The sequence below is a fragment of the Cherax quadricarinatus genome, chromosome 51 (assembly GCF_038502225.1).
Source record: "Cherax quadricarinatus isolate ZL_2023a chromosome 51, ASM3850222v1, whole genome shotgun sequence".
Lineage (NCBI taxonomy): Eukaryota > Metazoa > Arthropoda > Malacostraca > Decapoda > Parastacidae > Cherax > Cherax quadricarinatus.
In genome coordinates, this window is record NC_091342.1 from 4512914 (window position 1) to 4538992 (window position 26079).

Genomic DNA, 26079 nt, shown 5'->3' on the forward strand with positions numbered 1-26079 from the left:
CAGACAAGTGAGATGCTGCATACCATTGGTAAGGTTGCAGACTTTTTGATCAAAAAGGAGCCACACACATCTAGAAGCATTTTTGGACCATGTAATGATACCTTATCAGCTGTTCAATTGCAGGGTAAAGCACAGCAAGGATGCAAAACAATACCTGAGGACTCCAGTAGGTAATACCTTTACACCCACCTCAGCTCACACGCTACAGCCATCCACCTGAACCCAGTAGAGCAACCAGAATTTAAGGTAAATACTTTTTTTTATACCTAACATTTTTCTTTTTAGCTGCATATAGTATAGGGTATTAATGTGCACTGCATCTAGCTAGTCTAGTAGGACCATGTCAACCCCCCTTGACACATTCTAGATCAGCAGGTAACAACAACCACAACGCTAGGTATCAAAACTTTTATTTTTGTCAAAATAAGAAAAATTAAGACATTTTTGGAGGCGTCAAGAATGTAACTTTATTTTTCCCATATGTCCCAAAGTTAATATATAAGATGTTTAAATATAGCGCCGATACCACGAGCGTGAGTCATAGCGCCAATTTCGGGGACAGCTTGGGCAAAATGTATGACTACTGTAGTAGGCTCAGTCCTCTGCCAATTGTGACCCAATGTTTGCTCAGTGAGACTGAGTGAAGGGATACAGCCTTCAGTATCAGGAGTACCCATGTCTTACATGATAGTGCTTTCATGGGTAGCCAACATAAAAGTCAATGTTTACTCTTCCTTAAAATTCCTGTAATTCCTACATTTCCCAAAATGAATGGTGTGCCATGATGCTGGTGAAGGGGGCTTTTCATCCAAAAATTTGTATCTTCCCTTCCCTTGGATCACTAATTACTAATCAAAAGAGTACTGATGACAAAGAAAAATATTGTGCATTGCTGAACAAACTTTTACTGGGGTAACATCTTGCTGTGTAGAATTTTGTGAAGTGATGACCCCTCAAGGAAGGTTCCTTGATGCCAGTGAAAGGTTCTTGATCCAAGGAAGTGGACCTATCCTGCCCCTTTGATCGAATCTGATTTCCTTCCATTCCCTATGCATATGACTTCTATGGGTTTAGTGCTTCCCTGATTGAAATGCAATTGGAACCTTGGTACTCAAACTTAATTCAAGTATCGAGAGCGAATTCTTCCCAATCAGTTTTCTTTTTGGTTGGCTGTTATCACTAATCTTCATGTATACAGTAATTATAAATACAGTAGAACCCCCATATCCATGGATTGGTTTCCGCAGTTTCAGTTATCCAGTGTTTACTGTGGTCCGAAGATAAGCCTTAATATTACTCGATAATGACACCAAGAGAAGTCCTGAAGTGCTTCCTGGACACGAATGGTTTTTCTTCACTTCGTCAAGCCAACTGGAAAATTATCTCGTGTTTGTTAATTTATGTTTATATGTTACGTAGCGTGTTTATTATATAATTTTGAAAAAATATCACAGATTGATTAAGCAAAATGTTTTATAAAACATTTAATGCGCCTCAGTGATTATTGTTGTTATTAATATGACATCTTCATGACTAATAACACACTCTTAATGATTTTAATGTGTTCCTGCATGCCATCACAGGCACAAGTTGTGGAGTTTAACCCCTTGACTGTCACAATCCCAAATACTGAAGTGTCTCCTGGTGCCGCAAAAACCCCCCCCCCCCCCCCCAAAAAAAAAAAAAAAATCTTATGAAATGATAATCTTTTCCCAATTGTAATGACACCAAAAGAACGAAATTTGGTAGAAAACTGACTGAATTACGCTACGCTCTCGTGAAGTTAGCGACCTTGGCGATATTTACGAATCGGCGATTTTGCCCACTTTGAGCCCTATTTTCAGCTAATTCCATTGTTCCAGTCGAACAAACTCATAGCTGTTTCTTTAGAACTCCATTTTTTTCTATTGATTGATTGAGTACAAGAAACTGCCCATTTACCAATTTCAACTACCCAATAATGTGGTCAGAAATTTGCAATTTGGCCAATTTCACAAAAATTAAAAAATATGACAGTTTCAAAATAGGATCCAGAATGAACAATGCAGGCATTCCTGGCTCTAAAATAACATTTTCTATGTTCATCAGTCACATCTCCAGGCCCCTCTGATATTACTCTTGCTTTCTATTCTGAATTTTTATTCAAACAAAAATTAAAAGATTTACTGTTATGCAGACTACTGCAATATTGTAATAATTGTATAAATAACATCAACCCATTCATGACTGCATATTAGAATGGCTACTTGGACATTTATTGGAAAATGACATAATTTGTGTACTTTTGAACATCGGCAAAAATCAAACATTTTCCCTACTATGAGCTCCATTTTAAGGTTCTTTTCATAATAAAACCAACCAAAATCACCTCTATTTCTATAATATGTTTTCCATTCTATCAAATGAGACCAAGAAAACGAGACTACAACCATAAATACTATACGAAAATAGACCACAAATTCGGCATTTTAACCCTTTGAGGGTCCGTCCCGTAGATCTGAGGCTTTACGTTCAGGGTCCAAACCGTAGATCTACGTCATGAGCTCAGCTCACTCTGATAAACTGTGAGTGGTACATTTGGGCCTAGATATGAGAGAATACATCTATGTGGTATGTGTGCACCACATAAAACAGATCCTGCAGCACGCTGTGTATAATGAGAGAAAAAACTGAAATCATGATTTTTCGATTAAAACAGCGACTTTGCAGTGTTTTTTCATATGTTTTTTATAGTTCTATTTGCAATTTCTTGGTCTCATTTGATAGAATGGAAGACATTTTACAGAAATAGAGATGATTTTGATTGGTTTTAGCACTGGAAATGGCTTGAAACTGAGCTCAAAGTAGCAGAAATGTTAAATTTTTGCCGATATTCAAAAGTAAACAAACGACCTCACACGTCTAATACACGCCAGCTGGTGGGTCTAATATGCATTCACGAATATGGTGATGATATTTATACAATTATTACAGTATTGCATAACAGTAAATCTTCTATTTTTTGGTGTGAATAAAAATTCATTATGTGAATAAAAAATCAAAATGGAATTTATTTGTAAAGCCTCAAAACATAACTAATGAACAGAGGAAATGTTAGTTTAGTTCCAGGAATACCTACATTGTTTATTCTGGACCCTATTTTGAAATTGGAATATTTTGAACTTTGTGTTAAATTGGCCAAATTAACAATTTCCGATCACTTTAATTTGTAGTTGAAACAGTTGACTTGGCGATTTCTTGTGCTCAATCGATAGAATAGAAGTAATACTAGTGAAATAGCTAAGAATTTGGTTGACTGGAATAATGTAATTGGCCTAAAATGGGAGTCAAAGTCGGCAAAATCGCCGATTCGTACATATCGCTGACACATCAAAATTCACGAGAGCATAATTTCATCAATTTTCCATCAAATTTCGTACTTTTTGTTTTATTACCTTCACAAAAAGATTCTCTACCATTTCATAAGAAAAAATAACAAATTTTGTTTTTGAAAATTCTTGGACACTGGGGCACCACTTCAGATTTGGGCCTTGGACCCTGAAGGGGTTAATTAAAAAAAAACGGTCGGAGTTTTTTTTTTCTCATTATGCACTGTGTGCTGCAGGATTTATTTTATATGGTGCACACTGACCATACAGACCCATTCTCTCACATGTGGGCCTACCAGCTTTCTCCTGCTCGATTTGAAGCCTCTAGAATTTGAGTATATATACATCAAAAACGGTGGCTCGTAAGACGTATTTATACGACCGAAACAGTCAAAGGGTTAAAGCCTATCTTCTGCAAAGTATGTAAATGGTGTACGTACACCATTTCATATCTACATTATGGTTTTCTTATGAAAGAAGTGGTCTAATGCAATTAGCATTACAAACTCCATTTTCTCTTATACTAACATGTCTGGAGGAGGAAAGAATGGGAAGACGTTTTCATAGCTGGAGCAAGAATGCCCGTGACTGCATCCTCCCCCGCCACCACATAAGTAATGACATACATATTTTATTCATTCTAGAGTGTATATGAGGTTTTGTTATTTATACAGTGGACCCTCAACCAGTGATGGCATTAATTAACGATAAATCTGACTAGCGATACATTTTAACGCAAAAATTTTGCCTTGACTAGCGCTTAAAAACCCGACCAGCGCTATTCGTTCCGTACCATACGCGTCCGCTTTGGCCTGAGCGCGTCTCACTTGTCCCTTGGGTGCCAGTGTTTACAAGCCAGCCAGTCACCGCGGTCGCTTCCAAACATACAACTGGAACATTTCATATTATCACAGCCTTTGTAGTGATTGCACCTGCAAAATAAGTCACCATGGGCCCCAAGAAAGCTTCTAGTGCCAACCCTACAGCAAAAAGGGTGAGAATTACTATGGAGATGAAGAAAGAGATCATTGCTAAGTATGAAAGTGGAGTGAGTGTCTCCAAGCTGGCCAGGTTGTACACAAAACCCCAATCAACCATCGCTACTATTGTGGGCAAGAAAACGGCAATCAAGGAAGCTGTTCTTGCCAAAGGTGCAACTATGTTTTCGAAACTGAGATCGCAAGTGATAGAATATGTTGAGAGACTTTTATTGGTGTGGATAAATGAGAAACAGATAGCAGGAGACAGCATCTCTCAAGCGATCATATATGAAAAGGCTAGGAAGTTGCATGACGATTTAATTAGAAAAATGCCAGCAACTAGTGATGTGAGTGAATTTAAGGCCAGCAAAGGTTGGTTTGAGAGATTTAAGAAGCATAGTGGCATTCATAGTGTGATAAGGCATGGTGAGGCTGCCAGTTCAGACCACAAATCGGCTGAAAAATTTGTGCAGGACTTCAAGGAGTACATAGACAGTGAAGGACTGAAACCTGAACAAATGTTTAATTGTGACGAAACAGGCCTGTTTTGGAGGAAAATGCCAAGCAGGACCTACATTACTCAGGAGGAAAAGGCACTCCCAGGACATAAGCCTATGAAAGACAGGCTTACTCTGTTGATGTGTGCCAATGCTAGTGGTGATTGCAAAGTGAAGCCTTTATTGGTGTATCACTGTGTGTGCTGTGGAGGGCAAACAGTAAGGCATGGGTCACTAGGGGCTTTTTCTATGACTGGTTACACCATGCATTTGCCCCCAATGTGAAAAATTACCTAATTGAAAAGAAATTAGACCTTAAGTGCCTCCTGGTATTAGACAATGCTCCTGGTCATCCTTCAGACTTGGCAGAGCGACTTTCTAGGGACATGAGCTTCATTAAGGTGAAGTTTTTGCCTCCTAATACCACTCCTCTCCTGCAGCCCATGGACCAGCAGGTTATTTCCAACTTCAAGAAACTGTACACAAAAGCTATGTTTGAAAGGTGCTTTGTAGTGACCTCAGAAACTCAACTGACTCTAAGAGAGTTTTGGAAAGATCATTTTACCATCAATTGTGTAAACATTATAGGCAAGGCTTGGGAGGAAGTGACTAAGAGGACATTGAACTCTGCTTGGAAAAAACTGTGGCCAGAATGTGTAGACAAAAGGGATTTTGAAGGGTTTGAGGCTAACCCTGAGAATCCTATGCCAGTTGAGGAATTCATTGTGGCATTGGGGAAGTCCTTGGGGTTGGAGGTTAGTGGGGAGGATGTGGAAGAGTTGGTGGTGGAGGACAGTGAAGAACTAACCACTGATGAGCTGCTAGATCATCTTGAACATCAAGAGGGCAGACCTGAGGAAACTGCTTCGGAGGAGGGGAGAGAGAGTTAGTTTAATATGTTTATTATGCACCCCATACCCATCCTGTGGGCGGTAGTCAAAAGATTACAGAGGTATATAATGGGTCCAGGGACTGGGCCTCAAAGTTTTGATAGCTGAGCAAGTTAGAGAGAGAAATTGAAGAAGTTGCCTACTTCTAAGATAAAGGAAGTGTGTGCAAAGTGGCTTGAAGTGCAAACCTGTTTTGATGAAAATCACCCTGACACAGCTACTGCAAGCCGTGTTGGCAACCTGTACACTGACAATGTTGTGAACCACTTTAGGAAAGTCATAAAGGAACGAGAGGTACAGGTATCTATGGACAGATATGTTGTGCGACAGAAGTCCAGTGACTCTGAAGCTGGTCCTAGTGGCATCAAAAGAACAAGGGAAGTAACCCGAGAAAAAGACTTGCTGCCTCAAGTGCTAATGGAAGGGGATTCCCCTTCTAAACACTAAGATGATCAACGCTCTCCCCTCCTCCCATCCCATCAATCATCACCAGATCTTCAATAAAGGCAAGTGCCATGTAACTGTGCATGTAATTTTCAGTTTGTGTGTATTAAAATTAATATTTCATGTGGTAAAATTTTTTTTTTTAATACTTTTGGGTGTCTTGCACGGATTAATTTGATTTCCATTATTTCTTATGGGGAAAATTAACTTGACTAGCGATAATTTTGACTAACGATGAGCTCTCAGGAACGGATTAATATTGCTGGTTGAGGGTCCACTGTACTGTTTGTTATATTAGACCCCTCAAGGAAAGTTCCTTGATGTTGGTGAGGGGCTCTTGATTTAGGGAATTGGATCTGTGCTCCAGTTCCCCAAATTAAGCCCGAATGCCTTCCACATCCCCCCCCCCAGGCACTGTATAATCCTCCGGGTTTAGCGCTTCCCCCTTGATTATAATAATAATAATATGTTATATTAGATGAATTGTGATACATAAACAAGCCATAGAGTTGATAATAGTATTGTATTGAAGTACGGTGGAACCTTAACTTACGAGTGTCCCAATATACGAGTTTTTTGAGATACGAGCTGTCCCTGGGTCAATTTTTTGCTGAGTCATGAGCCAGCTCTCCCCCCCCCCCCCCCACATTCCCCTCAACCCAAAACCTGGACATCTCGCTTGTTTACCTGTGATTTCATGCTTTAATTCCATGGAAATCATTCTTTTACTTCTCAGCACTATCCTTTACACTTACTTTCTTAGGACCCATGCTTAGAAAAATGAATTTTGACCAAATGACTGTCAGAAATGTAAGCAAAGCATGAGAGAACTGCTCCCACAGTGAGGTAAACAGTGCACTGAATTGGCAGCATTCATTATTATTATAATAATAATTATTATTATTAGTGTTATTATTAATTTAGGTAACTAGAGCACAGATCCAATTCCCTAATTCAAGAGCCCCTCACCAGTGTCAAGGTTCCTTGACGCTGGTGAGGGGCTCTTGATGTAGGGAATTGGATCTGTGCTTCAGTTCCCTAAATTAATAATACGTAATACGTATGTAATAATTCAGAATCCTGCTGCTAGATGGCACTGCTGATGCCAACATCGTACACGTTTACATCGCTATGGAAGCAGTTCTCTCGTGCTTATTTGCATTTTTTAGTCATTTGGCCAAATTTCTTTTTTCTAACCATGGGTCCTAAGAAAATAAGTGCAAAGAACAGTGCTGAGAAGAAAAAGACGATTTCCATGGACTTAACCAGGCAATACATCATACGCTGCACCCTCAACCTCCCCCATCCTCAACCTCCCCCACCATCTCTGCTCCAATTGTGTTGTACATACATGTAAACACTTTATATAAAGTTTTTAAATGATATTTTCCTTAGAAAACTGGTGATCTACTGCAATTGGCCTCAAAAATACTCCGTTAAATTGGGACAGAAATGGGGGACTCTTCTGCCGCTGCCTCTGCCACCATATCATGGCCTATTTTATTCATTCTAGAATATATTTCATGTTTCTGTGTTAATTATATTGTTCATTGTCAGATGAATTGTGATAGATAAATAAGTTGTACAGTTGATAATAGCATCATATTAGAGTATTTTTTCTCATCTCTCCAGAGTCCAGGAATGAATTAATGGCTTTTCAATTTATTTAAATGAGGAAAATTAATTTGATATGTGTAAATTGAGTTACGAGCTGGCTCCTGGAACAGATTAAACTCGTAAGTCAAGGTTCCACTGTACTATTTTGTCATGCCTCCTGACAGCAGGAACGAATTAATTGGATTTACATTATTTCTCATGGGAAATACTGCTTCGAGTTTCGAACGTTTCAACTTTAGAACTAGCTCCCGGAACAGATTAAGTTCGAAACTCAGGGTACCACTGTATATACTATGTATGTATATAATTATATGGTTCACTACTATCCACTGTTTTGGGTATCCACGGTAGGTTTTGGAACGTATCCCCTGTGGATACAGGGGAACTACTGAATCGAACTATATTTGCGAAACATTGCCACAATAAAATGTCGCATTAGTTGCACTTGTGTCCTTTTACTTGACACAAAATATTTAATTTGACACAGTGAGAGCTGTCACAGTTACTCTTTGCCAGTAACAGTTCTTTTTTGGAAATTCTATTGCAAAGATTAGTGGACAAATTTGGGAGGGTATGTAAAAGTAGCCATGGCAAAGTGCTATGGGTAACAAAACAGTCTAGGCAATGACAGATTGAATATGAGATTGGAGAGAGGTAGTGGATATAATTAAAGATTTGAGTGGACAGGGCAGGTGGTGTGTTGCGGCATCCACAGAAAGAACAGTTTACCTGTGGAGTCAAAAGAAGGTACCCCGAGTAAAGTGGTACTTGTACCAACATTTATGTGGGTGTGAAGCATGAGCTTTAAACTTTGCAACAGGAAGGATTCTAGAGGTAGTGAAGATGTCATGTTTGAGAACAATGTGTGGTGTGAATGTTATGCATAAGATTTGGGGCATAGAAATAAGATGCTGTAGTCACTAAGGGTGATTCCAAGGGCTGAGGTGGTTGAGCATTTAGAAAGGATGGCAAGTTATAGGATGATTGGTGGGGAGTATAAATCGGGTGAGGTGGAAAGCAGAGATAGGGTTGTCGCTTGTGTGAGCGTGTTAGATAGGAGCGAATGGAGAAGAGTGGTTTTTAATGGATGTGCTATTAGAGTGTAAGTACTCACCTATTTGTGGTTGCAGGGGTCAATTCATAGCTCCTGGCCTTGCCTCTTCACTGATGGCTACTAGGTCCTCTCTCTCTGCTCCATGAGCTTTATCAAATCTCGTCTTAAAACCATGTATGGTTCCTGCCTCCACTGTATCACTTGCCAGACTATTCCACTTCCTGACAACTCCTAACACTTTCTAACATCCCTTTGACTCGTCTGAGTCTTCAGCTTCCAATTGCGACACCTTGTTTTTGTGCCCATCTCTGGAACATCCTGTCTCTGTCCACCTTGTCAATTCCTTAGTATTTTGTATGTCATCATGTCTCCCCTAACCCTCCTGTCCTCCAGTGTTGTCAAGCTCATTACCTTTAACCTTAGCAACTAGTCTTATTGCAAACCTTTGCACTTTCTCTAATTTTCTGATGTGCTTGACCAGGTGTGAGTTCGAAACTGGTGCTGCATACTCCAGTATGGGCATGACGTACACGGTGTACAGAATCTTGAATGATTACTTACTGAAGTATTGGAATGCTATTCTCAGGTGCCCATATGCTGCAGCAGTTATCTGGTTGATGTGCACCTCAGGAGATGTGCTTGGTATTATACTCATCCCAAGATCCTTTTCCTTGAGTGAGGTTTGCAGGCTTTGACCACCTAGCCTATACTCTGTGGTCTTCTTTGCCCTTCCCCGATCTTCATTACTTTGTATTTGGCGGGGTTAAATTCGAGGAGTCAGTTGCTGAACCAGTCTTCCAGCCTAAGTCTGTAGTCCTGCCTGATCCTCATCCAATTTAATTCTCCTCATTAACTTCACATCTGTAAACAGGGACACTTCTGAGTCTCCCTTCCATGTCATTCCAATATACCAAAAATAGCACTGGTCCTAGGACTGACCCCCTGTGGAACCCCGCTTGTCACAGGTGCCCACTCTGACACCTCATCACGTAACATGACTCATTGTTGCCTCCCTGTCAGGTATTCTCTGATCCACTGCAGTGCCCTTCCTGTTATGTGCTTGATTGTCTAGCTTTTGCACTAATCTCTTGTGAGGAGCTATGTCAAAGGCCTTCTTGTAGTCCGAGAAAGTGCAGTCTACCCACCCCTCTCTTAAGTCTTACTTCCATTGTATTGTCATAAAATTCCAGTAGGTTTGTGACAGTTTTCCTTTCCTGAATTCATACTGGTAGTCGTTTATAAGCTTGTTCCGTTCTAGATGTTCCACCACTCTCCTTCCAATAATAATCTCCATGACTTTGCATATTATACACGTCAGTGACACTGGTTTGTAGTTTAGTGCTTCGTGTGCCTCCTTAAAAATGTGAACTACATTTGCTGTTTTCCATACCTCGGGTAATTGCCCAGTTTCAATGGATGTGTTGAAAATTTTGTTAGTGGCACACAGAGCGTCTCTGCTCCCTCTCTAATAACCCACGGAGAGATGCCCAGTCCCACTGCCTTTGAGGTATCAAGTTCACTTAGCAGCAGCTTCTCCTCGGTTGTGTGCATTTCATCCAGCACTTGTTGGCATATCCCTTGTTGGTGTATACCCCCCTAATCTGACTTCCCAGAGTCCTTTCTGTCTCCACTGTAAATACTTCCTTAAATTTCATGTTGAGCTCCTCACATACTTGGTAGTTTCTTGTGAGCTCCCCACCTTGACTGATGTCTTCCTCCCGATGTGACCATACAACAGCTTTGGGCCAGGCTTGACTTTTGATGCTATGTCATTTTTTTTACTGTCACTGGGCCTCCTAACTTATCTGTGCATACTTGTTTCTGGCTCTCTGATTAATCTTTTTTATTTTCCTGGGTCCTTTGTCTTCTGTACTTTTTCCATTCTCTAGCTCACTTTGTTTTTGCCTCCCTACACCCTTGGGTAAACCAACAAACCTTTCCTCTGCCTCCTTGCATTTAGTCAGGTAGTCCATTTTGTTTACTGATTTTCCTACCAATTCTCTTTTCCACTGAACCTCCTGCAGGAAGTTCCTCATGCTTGTATAGTCCCCCCTTTTGTAGTTTGGCTTTTCCCATCCTACTCTGTTACCCTCTTCACTTGCAACTACTATATATGCCAAGCTCAGAACCACGTGATCACTAGCATAGAGGGGGCCTTTCATACATGATGTCCTCGATATCCAACCTACTCAGTCTTGCTGGTTCATCCTCGCCTCTCTCTGGTAGTGTCCTAAACATGTTGATGCATGAGGTTTTCCAGTACCACAACCATCATCTTGGTTTTCCATGTTTTGGGACCCCCCATGTGGCTCCAGGTTTTCCCAATGTGATTAAAATCACCCATAACTAGTAACTGCTCTACCTGTGTGAGCTCTTCTGGCCACCTCAACTAGTGTATCCACCGTTGCTCAATTGCTCTCTTCATATTCTTCTTTTGGCCTCCTGCAGTTCTGTGGCGAGTTGTACATAACTGCAATGACTACCTTAGGTCCCCCAGACTGAATTTTACCTACTATATAGTCTTTTTCACCCATTCCTTCCATTTCCTTAAATTCCCATCAGTTTTTAGTGAGCAGTGCAACTCCTCCCTTGTCTTTCCTAGAGAGAGAGAAGTAGCATTTGAAGAAAACTGTTTAGCTAGACTTTAGTCCTGGAGATGGGAAGGGCAGTGTCTGCACTCTGAAGGAGAGGTGGAGACGTTACAATCAGGGGGGTAATCAGAATTGTGATGTCAGCACAATTCTGGCAAGACAGCAATTGAATGAATATATACAAAAGTATAACCAAGTAATTTTAGCAACGCTTCCCTTAGATTAAACCTGATTTACTTCCATTCCCCAAGCACTATGTTACTTAATCAAGGGAGGTCACTCGAGTCTGGTGAAAAGTTCTTTGCCCCTGAAATGAAAACTAACCTCCCCCTTCAGATCAGACTTGATTACCTGACATTTCCTAGGGGTTATACAACCCTTAAAAGTTTAATACTTCCCTCATGCATATAATTACAGTATAGTTAATAACTAGAATCACTATTGCATCCCTCTTTACTATATTCAAAATTCTATTTTCCTTAGCTCACAGTACTTTGACCCTCACAGGTTTAGCTCTTATTGATATTTCCTTAGTCTAAACAATTACCTTTTATTTCCCAGGCACTGTATTACCCTTATAGGTTTATACCTGTGATTTTAATATTCTACCTTCCATTTAGTGCTTACATTCATTAATAATGTACCTTATATTTTCCATGTGCCACTTCAAGTTGAGTAATCAAAATTGTTTAGTAGTACATATATCTTTGCCATCCTTTTAGAAAGTGATGCTCTTTGGTAGTGTTTATTCCATAGGTATCTGCCCATCAAAATACTTAAAATTAACAGGGAATGTTAAAAAAAAGAAAGGGGGGGTTAAAGAAATTACTAGTGTTAACTTTGTATACACATTATATTCCCAAAATTAATATAGAAAGATTTGAGTGGATAAATTACAGATACAGTATATGTTTCAGTAAATTCAATCCTAATCAAAAAGTTGCATCGCCCAGTTATATGGTATAAGTAGTTTGTCAAGTTACATTCTTAATACAGTAACAAAAGGCCATCTTGGCCAAATATATTTTCAAATAAGAGATAGATTTTTAAGTAATTAAGCAAGACCTGATAGTTATTCTCTTACCATAAGAGAAATGCACTAGCTAGACCATCACAATTTGTCATTCCACACACTGCACTTGTATTAAATATGCAAGTACAGCATATGTTCATAATTTTGTTAGGTTATATTAACTGGATTGCTTAACATTGTACATTAGAAGTTAAGTTTCCAATTAATTGCATGTTTGGGGGGGCTACATCTAGGAAACTGTAAGCCATGTTAATTGATACAACCTTCTCTAGCAGATTAAATGAATATGTACTGTTGAATTTTAAATCATTACAGTAATTATATTACAAGCAATAAACATATTCCATCATTCTGACAACTAGTCTGCAACATAGAAGTTGAGTAAGGATTATAACTCTAAACAAAACATTTAGTCAAAAGAAATCAGCTCTGCTTGTTGATCTTGTGGTGTTGGTGGTTTATTGGGTGGTGGTGGCATTTGTGGGGCTCCACCACTCAAGTCGTCCTGCACACCAGGAACTGGACCCGAAGTTTGCAGTGTGGGTTGGCTAGCCATCTGTGGAGGTACCATACCTGGACCAGTCTGCCCTGAGCTACCATGTTGAGATGGATAACCAGGACCACCACCACCACTCACATTTGGTAACTGACTGGCAAGTCCTGAAAGGTAGTAAGAATGTTAAATAAGCTTTTTTAACTAAGATATTAGGTTTAAGCTATTTGTCATTCTACAAACTACAATTTTTCAGTAAAAACAGGTAACCTATGACTATTATTATTATTATAATCAAAAAGAAGCGTTAAGCCACAAGGGCTATACAGCGCTGCAGGGTAGGGAAGGAAGCGAGGGTACTGGATGGCAGAAGGGAGGAGGGATGATCAGTAGGTTACAGAAAACAGCGGGGCAGGGGATAGTACGAGGGTAGGGGGTAGCAAGAGATTGAAGTAGAAAGGGCTGAAGGTATCAGAATTTGCGAAGTCAGTCAGTTGTCAAAAAGTCAATGAGAGAGTCTGGATGAAAGGTGGGTCCATCAGCGAGAAGGGAAGGTAAAGAGAGAGCAGCAGAGCGAAGACGACGACTGAGGTAAATTCTGCGTGCTCGTTGATAAAGTGGGCAGTCCAACAGAAAGTGGCTGACTGATAATGGAACTTGGCAATTCTCACAGAGAGGAGCAGGGCGCCTCTCCATGAGATATCCACGAGTAAGACGAGTATGGCCAATGCGAAGACGGGAGAGAGTAGTCTCCCAACCTCGACACTGGTGATAAGAAGACGGCCAGTAACCTATACTCTGTTTAACAGATTGAAGTTTGTTGCCGAGCATAGTAGACCAACGTTGTTGCCAACGGGTGTGAAGTTGGGAAGATATTGCAGCAAAATAGTCCGTAAATGGAATACCTCTACATGAAACTTGTAGGTCATGTACTGCTGACCGCGCAGCAGTGTCTGCCTGTTCATTGCCCTGTACGTCAACATGACCAGGGACCCAACAAAAAACAATATCTTTATGCTTGGTAAAGATGCGGCGTAGCCAAAGTTGGATACGGAGGACTAAGGGGTGAGGTGTATCAAATTTCTGTATAGCCTGTAAAGCACTAAGGGAGTCTGAGACAACCACAAATGATGACACAGGCATAGATGCAATACAGATAAGTGCTGTAAGGATGGCATACTATTCAGCAGTAAAAATACTAGCCGAAGATAGTAAATGCCCTTATACGACGCTGTCCGGAAACAATGCTGCGAATCCTACGCCGTCGGAAGACTTGGAGCCATCTGTGTACACAGCAATGGCATGAGAATGAGAGTGAAAGTGGTCAAGAAAATGAGAGCGGGAAGCGACCGTAGACAGTTGGGCTTTCGAGCAAGGGAGAGAGAAAGAACAGACTCGAACAGCTGGAACTTCCCAGGGGGGTAGGGAAAAGTGAGATGCTACATGTACATAGAAAGGTGGTAAATGAAGAGAAGACGAGCGAATGAAGGCGAAGAGAGAAGGGACGGAGTAAACAGAGGCGGCGATCAAATAAAGAATGTCTACTAACATCAGTGACCATTCTATAAATGGAAGGATTGCGGAGATCATGAGAACGTACATACTAGCGAAGGCAATGGGCATCACGGCGATCGGATAAGGATGGAACGTTCGCTTCTGCATAGAGGCTCTCGACAGGGGAAGAGCGGAAAGCACCAAGGCATAAACGTAATCCTTGGTGATGAATGGGGTTAAGGCTAGAGAGAGTAGCAGGAGATGCCGCTGAATAGATCTGGTCACCATAATCAAGTTTCGATAAGATAAGGGTAGAATGTAGGCGAAGGAGGGTTCGACGATCAGCTCCCCATGAAAGATAAGCAAGGGTTTTAAGGAGGTTCAGCCAGCTGTGGCAAGTTGCCTTCAGAGGTAATCTGAGGTTTCCAGGATAACCTACGATCAAAGAGGAGGCCCAGAAACTTGACTATCACGTTCAGGGATACGGGAGCCATAGAGGTACAAAGGATGATCGGAGATGACAGAGCGTCTAGTGAAAGTAATTTTGTGGGTTTTAGTGCTGGAAAATTTAAACCCACGTGTGGTGGCCCAATTGGAAACACGGTCGACTGCATGCTGGAGAGAAACTGTAATGAGATGACAGTCAGCGCCTGCACAGGCAATAGCGAAGTCATCAACATAGATTATTATTATTATAATCAAAAAGAAGCGCTAAGCCACAAGGGCTATACAGCGCTGCAGGGTAGGGAAGGAAGCAAGGGAATTGGATGGCAGAAGGGAGGGGGGATGATCAGCAGGTTACAGAAAACAGCGGGGCGGGGGATAGTACGGGGGTAGAGGGTAGCAAGAGATACAAGTAGAAAGGGCTGAAAGTATCAGAATTTGTGAAGTAAGTCAGTCGTTGTCAAAAAGTCAATGAGAGAGTCCGGATGAAAGGTGGGTCCATCAGCGAGAAGGGAAGGTAAAGAGAGAGCAGCGGGGCGAAGACGACGACAGAGGTAAATTCTGCGTGCTCGTTGATAAAGTGGGCAGTCCAACAGAATGTGGCTGACTGATAATGGAGCTTGGCAATTCTCACAGAGAGGAGCAAGACGCCTCTCCATGAGATATCCATGAGTAAGACGAGTATGGCCAATGCGAAGACGGGAGAGAGTAGTCTCCCAACCTCGACACTGGTGATAAGAAGACGGCCAGTAACCTATACTCGGTTTAATAGACTGAAGTTTGTTGCCGAGCATAGTAGACCAACGTTGTTGCCAACGGGTGTGAAGGTGGGAAGATATTACAGCAAAATAGTCCGTACATGGAATACCTCTATAAGAAACTGGTAGGTCATGTACTGCTGACCGCGCAGCAGTGTCTGCCTGTTCATTGCCCTGTACGTCAACATGACCAGGGACCCAACAAAAAACAATATCTTTATGCTTGGTAAAGATGCGGCGTAGCCAAAGTTGGATACGGAGGACTAAGGGGTGAGGTGTATCAAATTTTTTGTATAGCCTGTAAAGCACTAAGGGAGTCTGAGACAACCACAAATGATGACACAGGCATAGATGCAATACGGATAAGTGCTGTAAGGATGGCATATAATTCAGCAGTAAAAATACTAGCTGAAGATAGTAAATGCCCTTGTACGACGCTGTCCGGAAACACTGCTGCGAATCCTACGCCGTCAGAAGACTTAGAGCCATCTGTGTACACAGCAATGGCATGAGAATGAGAGTGAAAGTGGTCAAGAAAAAGAGAGCAGGAAGCGACCGTAGACAGTTGGGCTTTCGAGCAAGGGAGGGAGAAAGAACAGACTCGAACAGCTGGAACTTCCCAGGGGGGTAGGGAAAAGTGAGATGCTACATGTACATAGAAAGGTGGTAGTTGAAGAGAAGACAAGAGCGAATGAAGGCGAAGAGAGAAGGGACGGAGTAAGCAGGGGCGGCGAACAAATAAAGAATGTCTACTAATATCAGTGACCATTCTATAAATGGAAGGATTGCGGAGATCATGAGAGCGTACATAGTAGCGCAGGCAATGGGCATCACGGCGATCGGATAAGGATGGAACGTTCGCTTCTGCATAGAGGCTTTCGACAGGGGAAGAGCGAAAAGCACCAAGGCACAAACGTAATCCTTGGTGATGAATGGGGTTAAGGCTAGAGAGAGTAGCAGGAGATGCCGCTGAATAGATCTGGTCACCACAATCAAGTTTCGATAAAATAAGGGTGGAATGTAGGTGAAGGAGGGTTCGACGATCAGCTCCCCACGAAAGATGAGCAAGGGTTTTAAGAAGGTTCAGCCGGCTGTGACAAGTTGCCTTCAGAGAGGTAATGTGAGGTTTCCAGGATAACCTACGATCAAAGAGGAGGCCCAGAAACTCGACTGTATCACGTTCAGGGATACGTGAGCCATAGAGGTACAAAGGATGATCAGAGATGACAGAGCGTCTAGTGAAAGTGATTTGGTGGGTTTTAGTGCTGGAAAATTCAAACCCACGTGTGGTGGCCCAATTGGAAACACGGTCGACTGCATGCTGGAGAGAATCTGTAAGGAGGTGACAGTCAGCGCCTGCACAGGCAACAGCGAAGTCATCAACATAGAGTGATGACCAAATATTTGATGGAAGACTAGAGGCCAAATCATTAATAGCAAGGAGAAAAAGTGCTGTGCTCAGAACACATCCCTGGGGGACACCCCCAGCTTGGACAAAGTCCGGGGAGAGCACATTATCAACCCGAACACGGAAATGCCCGTCAGTTAAAAAGTTCTTAAGGAAGGATGGTAGATTGCCTCAAAGGCCTAAGGAGTGGGCTTGGACTAAAATATTATACCTCCAAGTTGTGTCATATGCCCCCTCAAGGTCAAAAAATATGGCAATAACTGAGTGGTCATTCGCAAAGGCATCACGAACATACGTATCCAAGCGCAGTAAGGGGTCTATGGTAGAACGTCCCTTACGAAAGCCATATTGACGAGTGGAGAGACTGTTGTGCGTCTCTAAATACCACACTAAACGTCTATTTACCAGACGTTCCATTACTTTGCAAACTGCACTGGTAAGAGCAATGGGACGATAGTGGGAGGTTTCATGCCCCGTAGTGCCTGGTTTGCGGAAAGGGAGAACAATGGCGGATTTCCACAGCTGTGGAAGAACTCCTTGTGACCAAATAAGATTGCAAAGGCGTAATAGGACTGCAAGGGCTGACTGATGTAAATGTTGTAGCATACGAATATGAATGTCGTCGGGCCCAGCTGCCGATGATCGACAAGCTGAGAGTGTTGCCTCCAGTTCTTGAAGTGTAAAAGGCACATTACACCGTTCTTCTCTGAGAGAAGAAAAGTCCAAAGGTGCTAACTCTCTGGCAGACTTTGAGGAAAGAAACGAGGGGCATAGATGGAGTCCCCGAGAAATACGGACCAGATGATTGCCAATTTCACTGGCAACATCTAGTGGGTTTGCTATATCAACACCGGCAACCCGCAGAACAGGAGCCGGGTCAGGAGAATATTTACCACTCAGTTTTCGTACTTTCCTCCAGACTGCACTCATAGAGGAAGCAGAGGTGATGGTGGAGACATAATCTCGCCAGCAAGTGCGTTTAGCGTCACGGATGACACGGCGAGCGATCGCACGCTTCTGTTTAAAATCAAGGAGTCGCTCTGTGGTTCTATTGTACCGGTACCTGCCCCATGCAGCGCGTTTCAAACGTACTGCACGAGCACAAGCAGACCACCAAGGCATGCATTTCTGAGAATGCCTGCCCGAAATTTGGGGTATAGAATGAGAAGCTGCGGTTAAAACGGAGGACAAGAAGAGGTGTAAAAGCTCATCGATGGAGGACGAAGAAGGAACCTCTCTGAAAACAGTTAGGTGTGAGTAAAGGTTCCAATTTGCCTGATCAAATTGCTAGCGTGGGATGCGAAGAGGTGGTGAATATGAAGGGGAAGTAAGAATGATTGGGAAATGATCGCTGTCATGCAAGTCCGGAAGAACAGACCAAGTGAAGTCTAATGCGGCGGAGGAAGAGCAGACTGAGAGATCGATGCAAGAGAGAGTGCGAGTCCGAGGATCAAAATGGGTGTGAGTACCTGTATTTAAAACATGGAGGGGGTGGGTGGCAAGAAAAGCCTCTAACTGAATGCCACAGGAATCACAGTGAGACCCCCCTAGAGGAAATGGTGGGCATTAAAATCACCAAGTAACAGAATCGGTGGTGGTAATGACGAAACAAGGCAATATCCGGAATATTATTATTATAATCAAGGGGGAAGCGCTAAACCCGGAGGATTATACAGCGCCTGGGGGGGGGGATGTGGAAGGCATTCAGGCTTAATTCGGGGAACTGGAGCACAGATCCAATTCCCTAAATCAAGAGCCCCTCACCAACATCAAGGAACCTTCCTTGAGGGGAATATCCGGAATAGATAATGCCCGAGAAGGAGAGAGAGATAAAGAGCAGAGCGTATACCACCTATGCAAGTGGATACGGGCTGCTGTGTAATGCAGCGAAGTACGAACAAATAGCTGATGGTACGGAATATCAGTGTGTAGAAGAAGGGCACTTTCATTAAAGGTCCCATCAGGAAAAGGATCTGAAGAATACAATAAATTATAGCCTGAGATGGGAGAGATAACAGCAGAGTGTAATTTTGGTTCCTGTAAGCAAACACCAACAGGGGAAAACTGGGAGAGTAACATCTGAAGCTCACCCCGATTACCCCTGAGGCCGCGTATATTCCACTGTAAATAGGCCATGATTGGCAATGATAAAGATACCTGAAATCCGCAGGTAAGGGTTCCTACGGACTAGAGGGGTTAGAAAAGTCCACATGCGGAGGCAGTGGAAAACGTTCAAATAGCGAAGGAACGGTGCGCTGTGAAGAAAGGAGTTGCGCAGATGGAGTAGAGGAGAGAGAAAGAGCGGAGGGTGGATCAGTGTCCATTGATGGTTTGGTCTCTGCAATATATTCAGAGATTGCTTCAAGTGTTTCAGAATTCAGAGACGTCGTATGAGAGACAATATTGGAAATGGTAGGGGGAGGATGAGTAAAGATTGGAACTGTAATGGACTGTACCAAGGTAGGGGGGGACGGAAGGGTGGAGGGAACTGGAGAAGCGTGGAAGGGGACAGAAGAGGCAGAAACCTGGGAGGTGGCCGAAGAGGAAGAAACTTGGGAGGGAACAGGGGAGGAAGGTACAGTACGAGGAGGAGGGTGAACCTCTACACTTGTAACAGAGCCAGTGAGAGGGGGAGAACCAGGTACAGAGACAGGGAAGGGAAAATGAGGAGTTGGAAGATGGGTAGGAGGTGTTAACGGACCCTTTTTTTTTTTTTTGACTTTTGAGAAGTAGAGGGACGATTGGGAGGTGTCATACGAGATCTCGTCGCTACTGAGGCTTGTGAGAGAGAACACGAAGAAGCAAGATCAGACTGAGACGTTGAAGTAGGGACGTCTGAGCCGAGGACAGCAAAAGAATTAGCTACAGGAGTGACTATGGGAGAGGTAACCACAGAGGTGGGTGCAGAAGATGGGATACCAGAAGTGGGGGGACGTTTTGAAACACGGGAATAAGAAACATGAGGTAGTCTCCCTTGGAGGCAGAGATGAGAAACTGCCATGGCATAAGGGAGACCTTCTGCCTCTTTGAGGTAACGGATTTCCCGCTCGTTTAAGTAAACTTGACAACGGCGAGAGTACGAAGGGTGAGCCTCATGACAATTAAGGCAAGATTATTATTATTATAATCAAAAAGAAGCGCTAAGCCACAAGGGCTATACAGCGCTGCAGGGTAGGGAAGGAAGCAAGGGAATTGGATGGCAGAAGGGAGGGGGGATGATCAGCAGGTTACAGAAAACAGCGGGGCAGGGGATAGTACGGGGGTAGAGGGTAGCAAGAGATACAAGTAGAAAGGGCTGAAAGTATCAGAATTTGTGAAGTAAGTCAGTCGTTGTCAAAAAGTCAATGAGAGAGTCCGGATGAAAGGTGGGTCCATCAGCGAGAAGGGAAGGTAAAGAGAGAGCAGCGGGGCGAAGACGACGACAGAGGTAAATTCTGCGTGCTCGTTGATAAAGTGGGCAGTCCAACAGAATGTGGCTGACTGATAATGGAGCTTGGCAATTCTCACAGAGAGGAGCAAGACGCCTCTCCATGAGATATCCATGAGTAAGACGAGTATGGCCAATGCGAAGACGGGAGAGAGTAGTCTCCCAACCTCGACACTGGTGATAAGAAGACGGCCAGTAACCTATACTCGGTTTAATAGACTGAAGTTTGTTGCCGAGCATAGTAGACCAACGTTGTTGCCAACGGGTGTGAAGGTGGGAAGATATTACAGCAAAATAGTCCGTACATGGAATACCTCTATAAGAAACTGGTAGGTCATGTACTGCTGACCGCGCAGCAGTGTCTGCCTGTTCATTGCCCTGTACGTCAACATGACCAGGGACCCAACAAAAAACAATATCTTTATGCTTAGTAAAGATGCGGCGTAGCCAAAGTTGGATACGAAGGACTAAGGGGTGAGGTGTATCAAATTTTTGTATAGCCTGTAAAGCACTAAGGGAGTCTGAGACAACCACAAATGATGACACAGGCATAGATGCAATACGGATAAGTGCTGTAAGGATGGCATATAATTCAGCAGTAAAAATACTAGCTGAAGATAGTAAATGCCCTTGTACGACGCTGTCCGGAAACACTGCTGCGAATCCTACGCCGTCAGAAGACTTAGAGCCATCTGTGTACACAGCAATGGCATGAGAATGAGAGTGAAAGTGGTCAAGAAAAAGAGAGCGGGAAGCGACCGTAGACAGTTGGGCTTTCGAGCAAGGGAGGGAGAAAGAACAGACTCGAACAGCTGGAACTTCCCAGGGGGGTAGGGAAAAGTGAGATGCTACATGTACATAGAAAGGTGGTAGTTGAAGAGAAGACAAGAGCGAATGAAGGCGAAGAGAGAAGGGACGGAGTAAGCAGGGGCGGCGAACAAATAAAGAATGTCTACTAATATCAGTGACCATTCTATAAATGGAAGGATTGCGGAGATCATGAGAGCGTACATAGTAGCGCAGGCAATGGGCATCACGGCGATCGGATAAGGATGGAACGTTCGCTTCTGCATAGAGGCTTTCGACAGGGGAAGAGCGAAAAGCACCAAGGCATAAACGTAATCCTTGGTGATGAATGGGGTTAAGGCTAGAGAGAGTAGCAGGAGATGCCGCTGAATAGATCTGGTCACCATAATCAAGTTTCGATAAAATAAGGGTGGAATGTAGGTGAAGGAGGGTTCGACGATCAGCTCCCCACGAAAGATGAGCAAGGGTTTTAAGAAGGTTCAGCCGGCTGTGACAAGTTGCCTTCAGAGAGGTAATGTGAGGTTTCCAGGATAACCTACGATCAAAGAGGAGGCCCAGAAACTTGACTGTATCACGTTCAGGGATACGTGAGCCATAGAGGTACAAAGGATGATCAGAGATGACAGAGCGTCTAGTGAAAGTGATTTGGTGGGTTTTAGTGCTGGAAAATTTAAACCCATGTGTGGTGGCCCAATTGGAAACACGGTCGACTGCATGCTGGAGAGAAACTGTAAGGAGGTGACAGTCAGCGCCTGCACAGGCAATAGCGAAGTCATCAACATAGAGTGATGACCAAATATTTGATGGAAGACTAGAGGCCAAATCATTAATAGCAAGGAGAAAAAGTGTTGTGCTCAGAACACATCCCTGGGGGACACCTTCAGCTTGGACAAAGTCCGGGGAGAGCACATTATTAACCCGAACACGGAAATGCCTGTCAGTTAAAAAGTTCTTAAGGAAGGATGGTAGATTGCCTCGAAGGCCTAAGGAGTGGACTTGGGCTAAAATATTATACCTCCAAGTTGTGTCATATGCCTTCTCAAGGTCAAAAAATATGGCAATAACTGAGTGGTTATTCGCAAAGGCATTACGAACATACGTATCCAAGCGCAGTAAGGGGTCTATGGTAGAACGTCCCTTACGAAAGCCATATTGACGAGTGGAGAGACTGTTGTGTGTCTCTAAATACCACACTAAACGTCTATTTACTAGACGTTCCATTACTTTGCAAACTGCACTGGTAAGAGCAATGGGACGATAGTGGGAGGTTTCATGTCCCGTAGTGCCTGGTTTGCGGAAAGGGAGAACAATGGCGGATTTCCACAGCTGTGGAAGAACTCCTTGTGACCAAATAAGATTGTAAAGGCGTAATAGGACTGCAAGGGCTGACTGATGTAAATGTTGTAGCATACGAATATGAATGTCGTCGGGCCCAGCTGCCGATGATCGACAAGCTGAGAGTGTTGCCTCCAGTTCTTGAAGTGTAAAAGGCACATTATACTGTTCTTCTCTGAGAGAAGAAAAGTCCAAGGGTGCTAACTCTCTGGCAGACTTTGAGGAAAGAAATGAGGGGCATAGATGGAGTCCCTGAGAAATACGGACCAGATGATTGCCAATTTCATTGGCAACATCTAGTGGGTTTGCTATATCAACACCGGCAACTCGCAGAACAGGAGCCGGGTCAGGAGAATATTTACCACTCAGTTTTCGTACTTTTTTCCAGACTGCACTCATAGAGGAAGCAGAGGTGATGGTGGAGACATAATCTCGCCAGCAAGTGCGTTTAGCGTCACGGATGACACGGCGAGCGATCGCACGCTTCTGTTTAAAATCAAGGAGTCGCTCTGTGGTTCTATTGTACCGGTACCTGCCCCATGCAGCGCGTTTCAAACGTACTGCACGAGCACAAGCAGGAGACCACCAAGGCACGCATTTCTGAGAATGCCTGCCCGAAGTTTGGGGTATAGAATGAGAAGCTGCGGTGAAGACGGAGGACGAGAAGAGGTGTAAAAGCTCATCGATGGAGGACGAAGAAGGAACCTCTTTAAAAACAGTCAGGTGTGAGTAAAGGTTCCAATTTGCCCGATTAAATTGCCAGCGTGGGGTGCGAAGAGGTGGCGAATATGAAGGGGAAGAAAGAATGATTGGGAAATGATCACTGTCATGTAAGTCCGGGAGAACAGACCAAGTAAAGTCTAATGCGGCGGAGGAAGAGCAAACTGAGAGATCGATGCAAGAGAGAGTATGAGTCCGAGGATCAAAATGGGTGTGAGTACCTGTATTTAAAACATGGAGGGGGTGGGTGGCAAGAAAAGCCTCTAACTGAATTCCACGGGAATCACAGTGAGACCCTCCCCAGAGGAAATGGTGGGCATTAAAATCACCAAGTAACAGAATCGGTGGCGGTAATGACGAAACAAGGAAGGCAAAATCCGGAATAGATAATGCCCGAGAAGGAGAGAGATATAAAGAACAGAGCGTATACCACCTATGTAAGTGGATACGGGCTGCTGTGTAATGCAGCGAAGTATGAATAAATAGCTGATGGTACGGAATATCAGTGCGGAGAAGAAGGGCACTTTCATTAAAGGTCCCATCAGGAAAAGGATCTGAAGAATACAACAAATTATAGCCTGAGATGTGAGAAATAACAGCAGAGTGTAATTTTGGTTCCTGTAAGCAAACACCAACAGGGGCAAACTGGGAGAGTAACATCTGAAGCTCACCCCGATTACCCCTGAGGCCGCGTATATTCCACTGTAAAAAGGCCATGATTGGCAATGATAAAGATACTTGAAATCCGCAGGTAAGGGTTCCTACGGACTAGAAGGGTTAGAAAAGTCCACATGCGGAGGCAGTGGAAAATGTTCAAGCAGCGAAGGAACGGTGCGCTGTGAAGAAAGGAGTTGCGCAGATGGAGCAGAGGAGAGAGAAAGAGCGGAAGGTGGATCAGTGTCCATTGATGGTTTGGTCTCTGCAATATATTCAGAGATTGCTTCAAGTGTTTCGGAATTCAGAGATGTCGTATGGGAGACAATATTGGGAATGGTAGGGGGAGGATGAGTAAAGATTGGAACTGTATTGGACTGTACCAAGGTAGGGGGGGGCGAAAGGGTGGAGGGAACTGGAGAAGCGTGGCAGGGGACAGAAGAGACAGGAACCTGGGAGGTGGCAGAAGAGGAAGAAACTTGGGAGGGAACAGGGGAGGAAGGTACATTACGAGGAGGAGGGTGAACCTCTGCACTTGTAACCGAGCCAGTGAGAGGGGAAGAACTAGGGACAGAGACAGGGAGGGTAAAATGAGGAGGTGGAAGATGGGTAGGAGGTGTTACCGGACCTTTTTTTGACTTTTGAGAAGTAGAGGGACGATTGGGAAGAGGTGTCGTACGAGGTCTCGTCGATACTGAGGCTTGTAAGAGAGAACTCGAAGAAGCGAGATTAGACTGAGGCGTTGAAGTAGGGACGTCTGAGCCGAGGACAGCAAAAGGATTAGATACAGGAGTGATTATGGGAGAGGTAACCACAGAGGTGGGTGTAGAAGATGGGATACCAGAAGTGGGGGGACGTTTTGAAACACGGGAATAAGAAACACGTGGGAGTCTCCCTTGGAGGCGGAGATGAGAAACTGCCATGGCATAAGGGAGACCTTCTGTCTCTTTGAGGTAACGGATTTCCCGCTCGTTTAAATAGACCTGACAACGGCGAGAGTACGAAGGGTGAGCCTCATGACAGTTAAGGCAAGAGGGAGATCGATTGCAAGACGTATTAGAATGGTCATCGGCACCACAGACTGGGCATTCGGCGATAGATCTGCAATATTTCGCTGGATGGCCAAATCGCCAGCAATTTCTACACTGTTGTGGTGTAGGGATCACCTTTCGAACTTGTAACCGATGTCCTGCTATATAAACGGAGGATGGGAGTTCTCGGCTGTCAAAAGTTAAACGAGCCACATTGCTAGGGTATCGTCTCCGCCCACGGGCAGGAAGAACGTAAGTGTCTACCTTGAGGATTGGGAGATCTTGGAGTTCCAGCTGTTCGAGAATGTCGGTGCCACATGTCTGGAAATTTTGTTGAACTATGGTATGGGGCAGAATAACGGTACCACTACAAGAATTGAGGGAATGATGTTTTTCAAGGGTGACAGGAACAGTATCTATATGGGAAAGACGAGAGAGCTCACGAGCCTGGGTAGCATTCTGTACGGTAATGATGCGCGTACCGCTCTTAAGAGCATGAAAAGAAATATCTTTACCAACATGGCGTAGGAGTGCCTTGCCAATACTATGGTCAGAAAGATAGGCAGTAGAGGAAGTTGGTCGTAAAGTGAAGAATTTAGTCCACTGTTCAGTCTGAAACTGAGCGTGGAAAGGTAGTGAAGGACGTGTCAATCGTTTCTGAGAAGAACGAGAAGGTGAAGGTGGAGAAGTATCATCAGCAGGTAATTGTCGTTGACGTTTAGGCGTGGGACCAGAGTTGGTCCGACGTGGAACGGGTCGGCGATTTGAAAATTGCCGCACCGTAGAGGGAGAGGCCGGAAGCATAGTCAGAGGAGAGCGAAGGTCTGATAAATCGAAGGAGTCAGTCGAGGCCTCAGTACCTGAAGCGGGTGAGGAAACAGCACCGGCAATAGGTACAGAGGCATGAGGAATGTCTGAAGAGTGGTCCAAAGACGAGGCGGGGTCAGAACGGGGTGCGGTATCAAAAAGGGGCCCGGGGGTACTAGGTTCATGGACTAGGGCTGCCATGGTTAGGTTACTTCTTTCTTTTTGTT

The 26079-nt window shown here is 43.7% G+C and overlaps 1 protein-coding gene across 5 annotated transcripts in view; it reads right to left on the reverse strand.

Annotated features, from left to right (window-relative positions):
• Positions 1–12275: 12275 nt before the first annotated feature.
• The window catches only part of Hrs (Hepatocyte growth factor regulated tyrosine kinase substrate), a 70291-nt gene continuing 56487 nt past the window's right edge, over positions 12276–26079 (reverse strand). For all 5 annotated transcript variants that reach the window (XM_070095687.1, XM_070095685.1, XM_070095688.1 and 2 more), the window contains one exon: positions 12276–13134. In XM_070095687.1, coding sequence (XP_069951788.1) covers positions 12884–13134 — 251 coding nt within the window. In that variant the 3' untranslated portion in view covers positions 12276–12883. The remainder of the gene's footprint in view (positions 13135–26079) is intronic.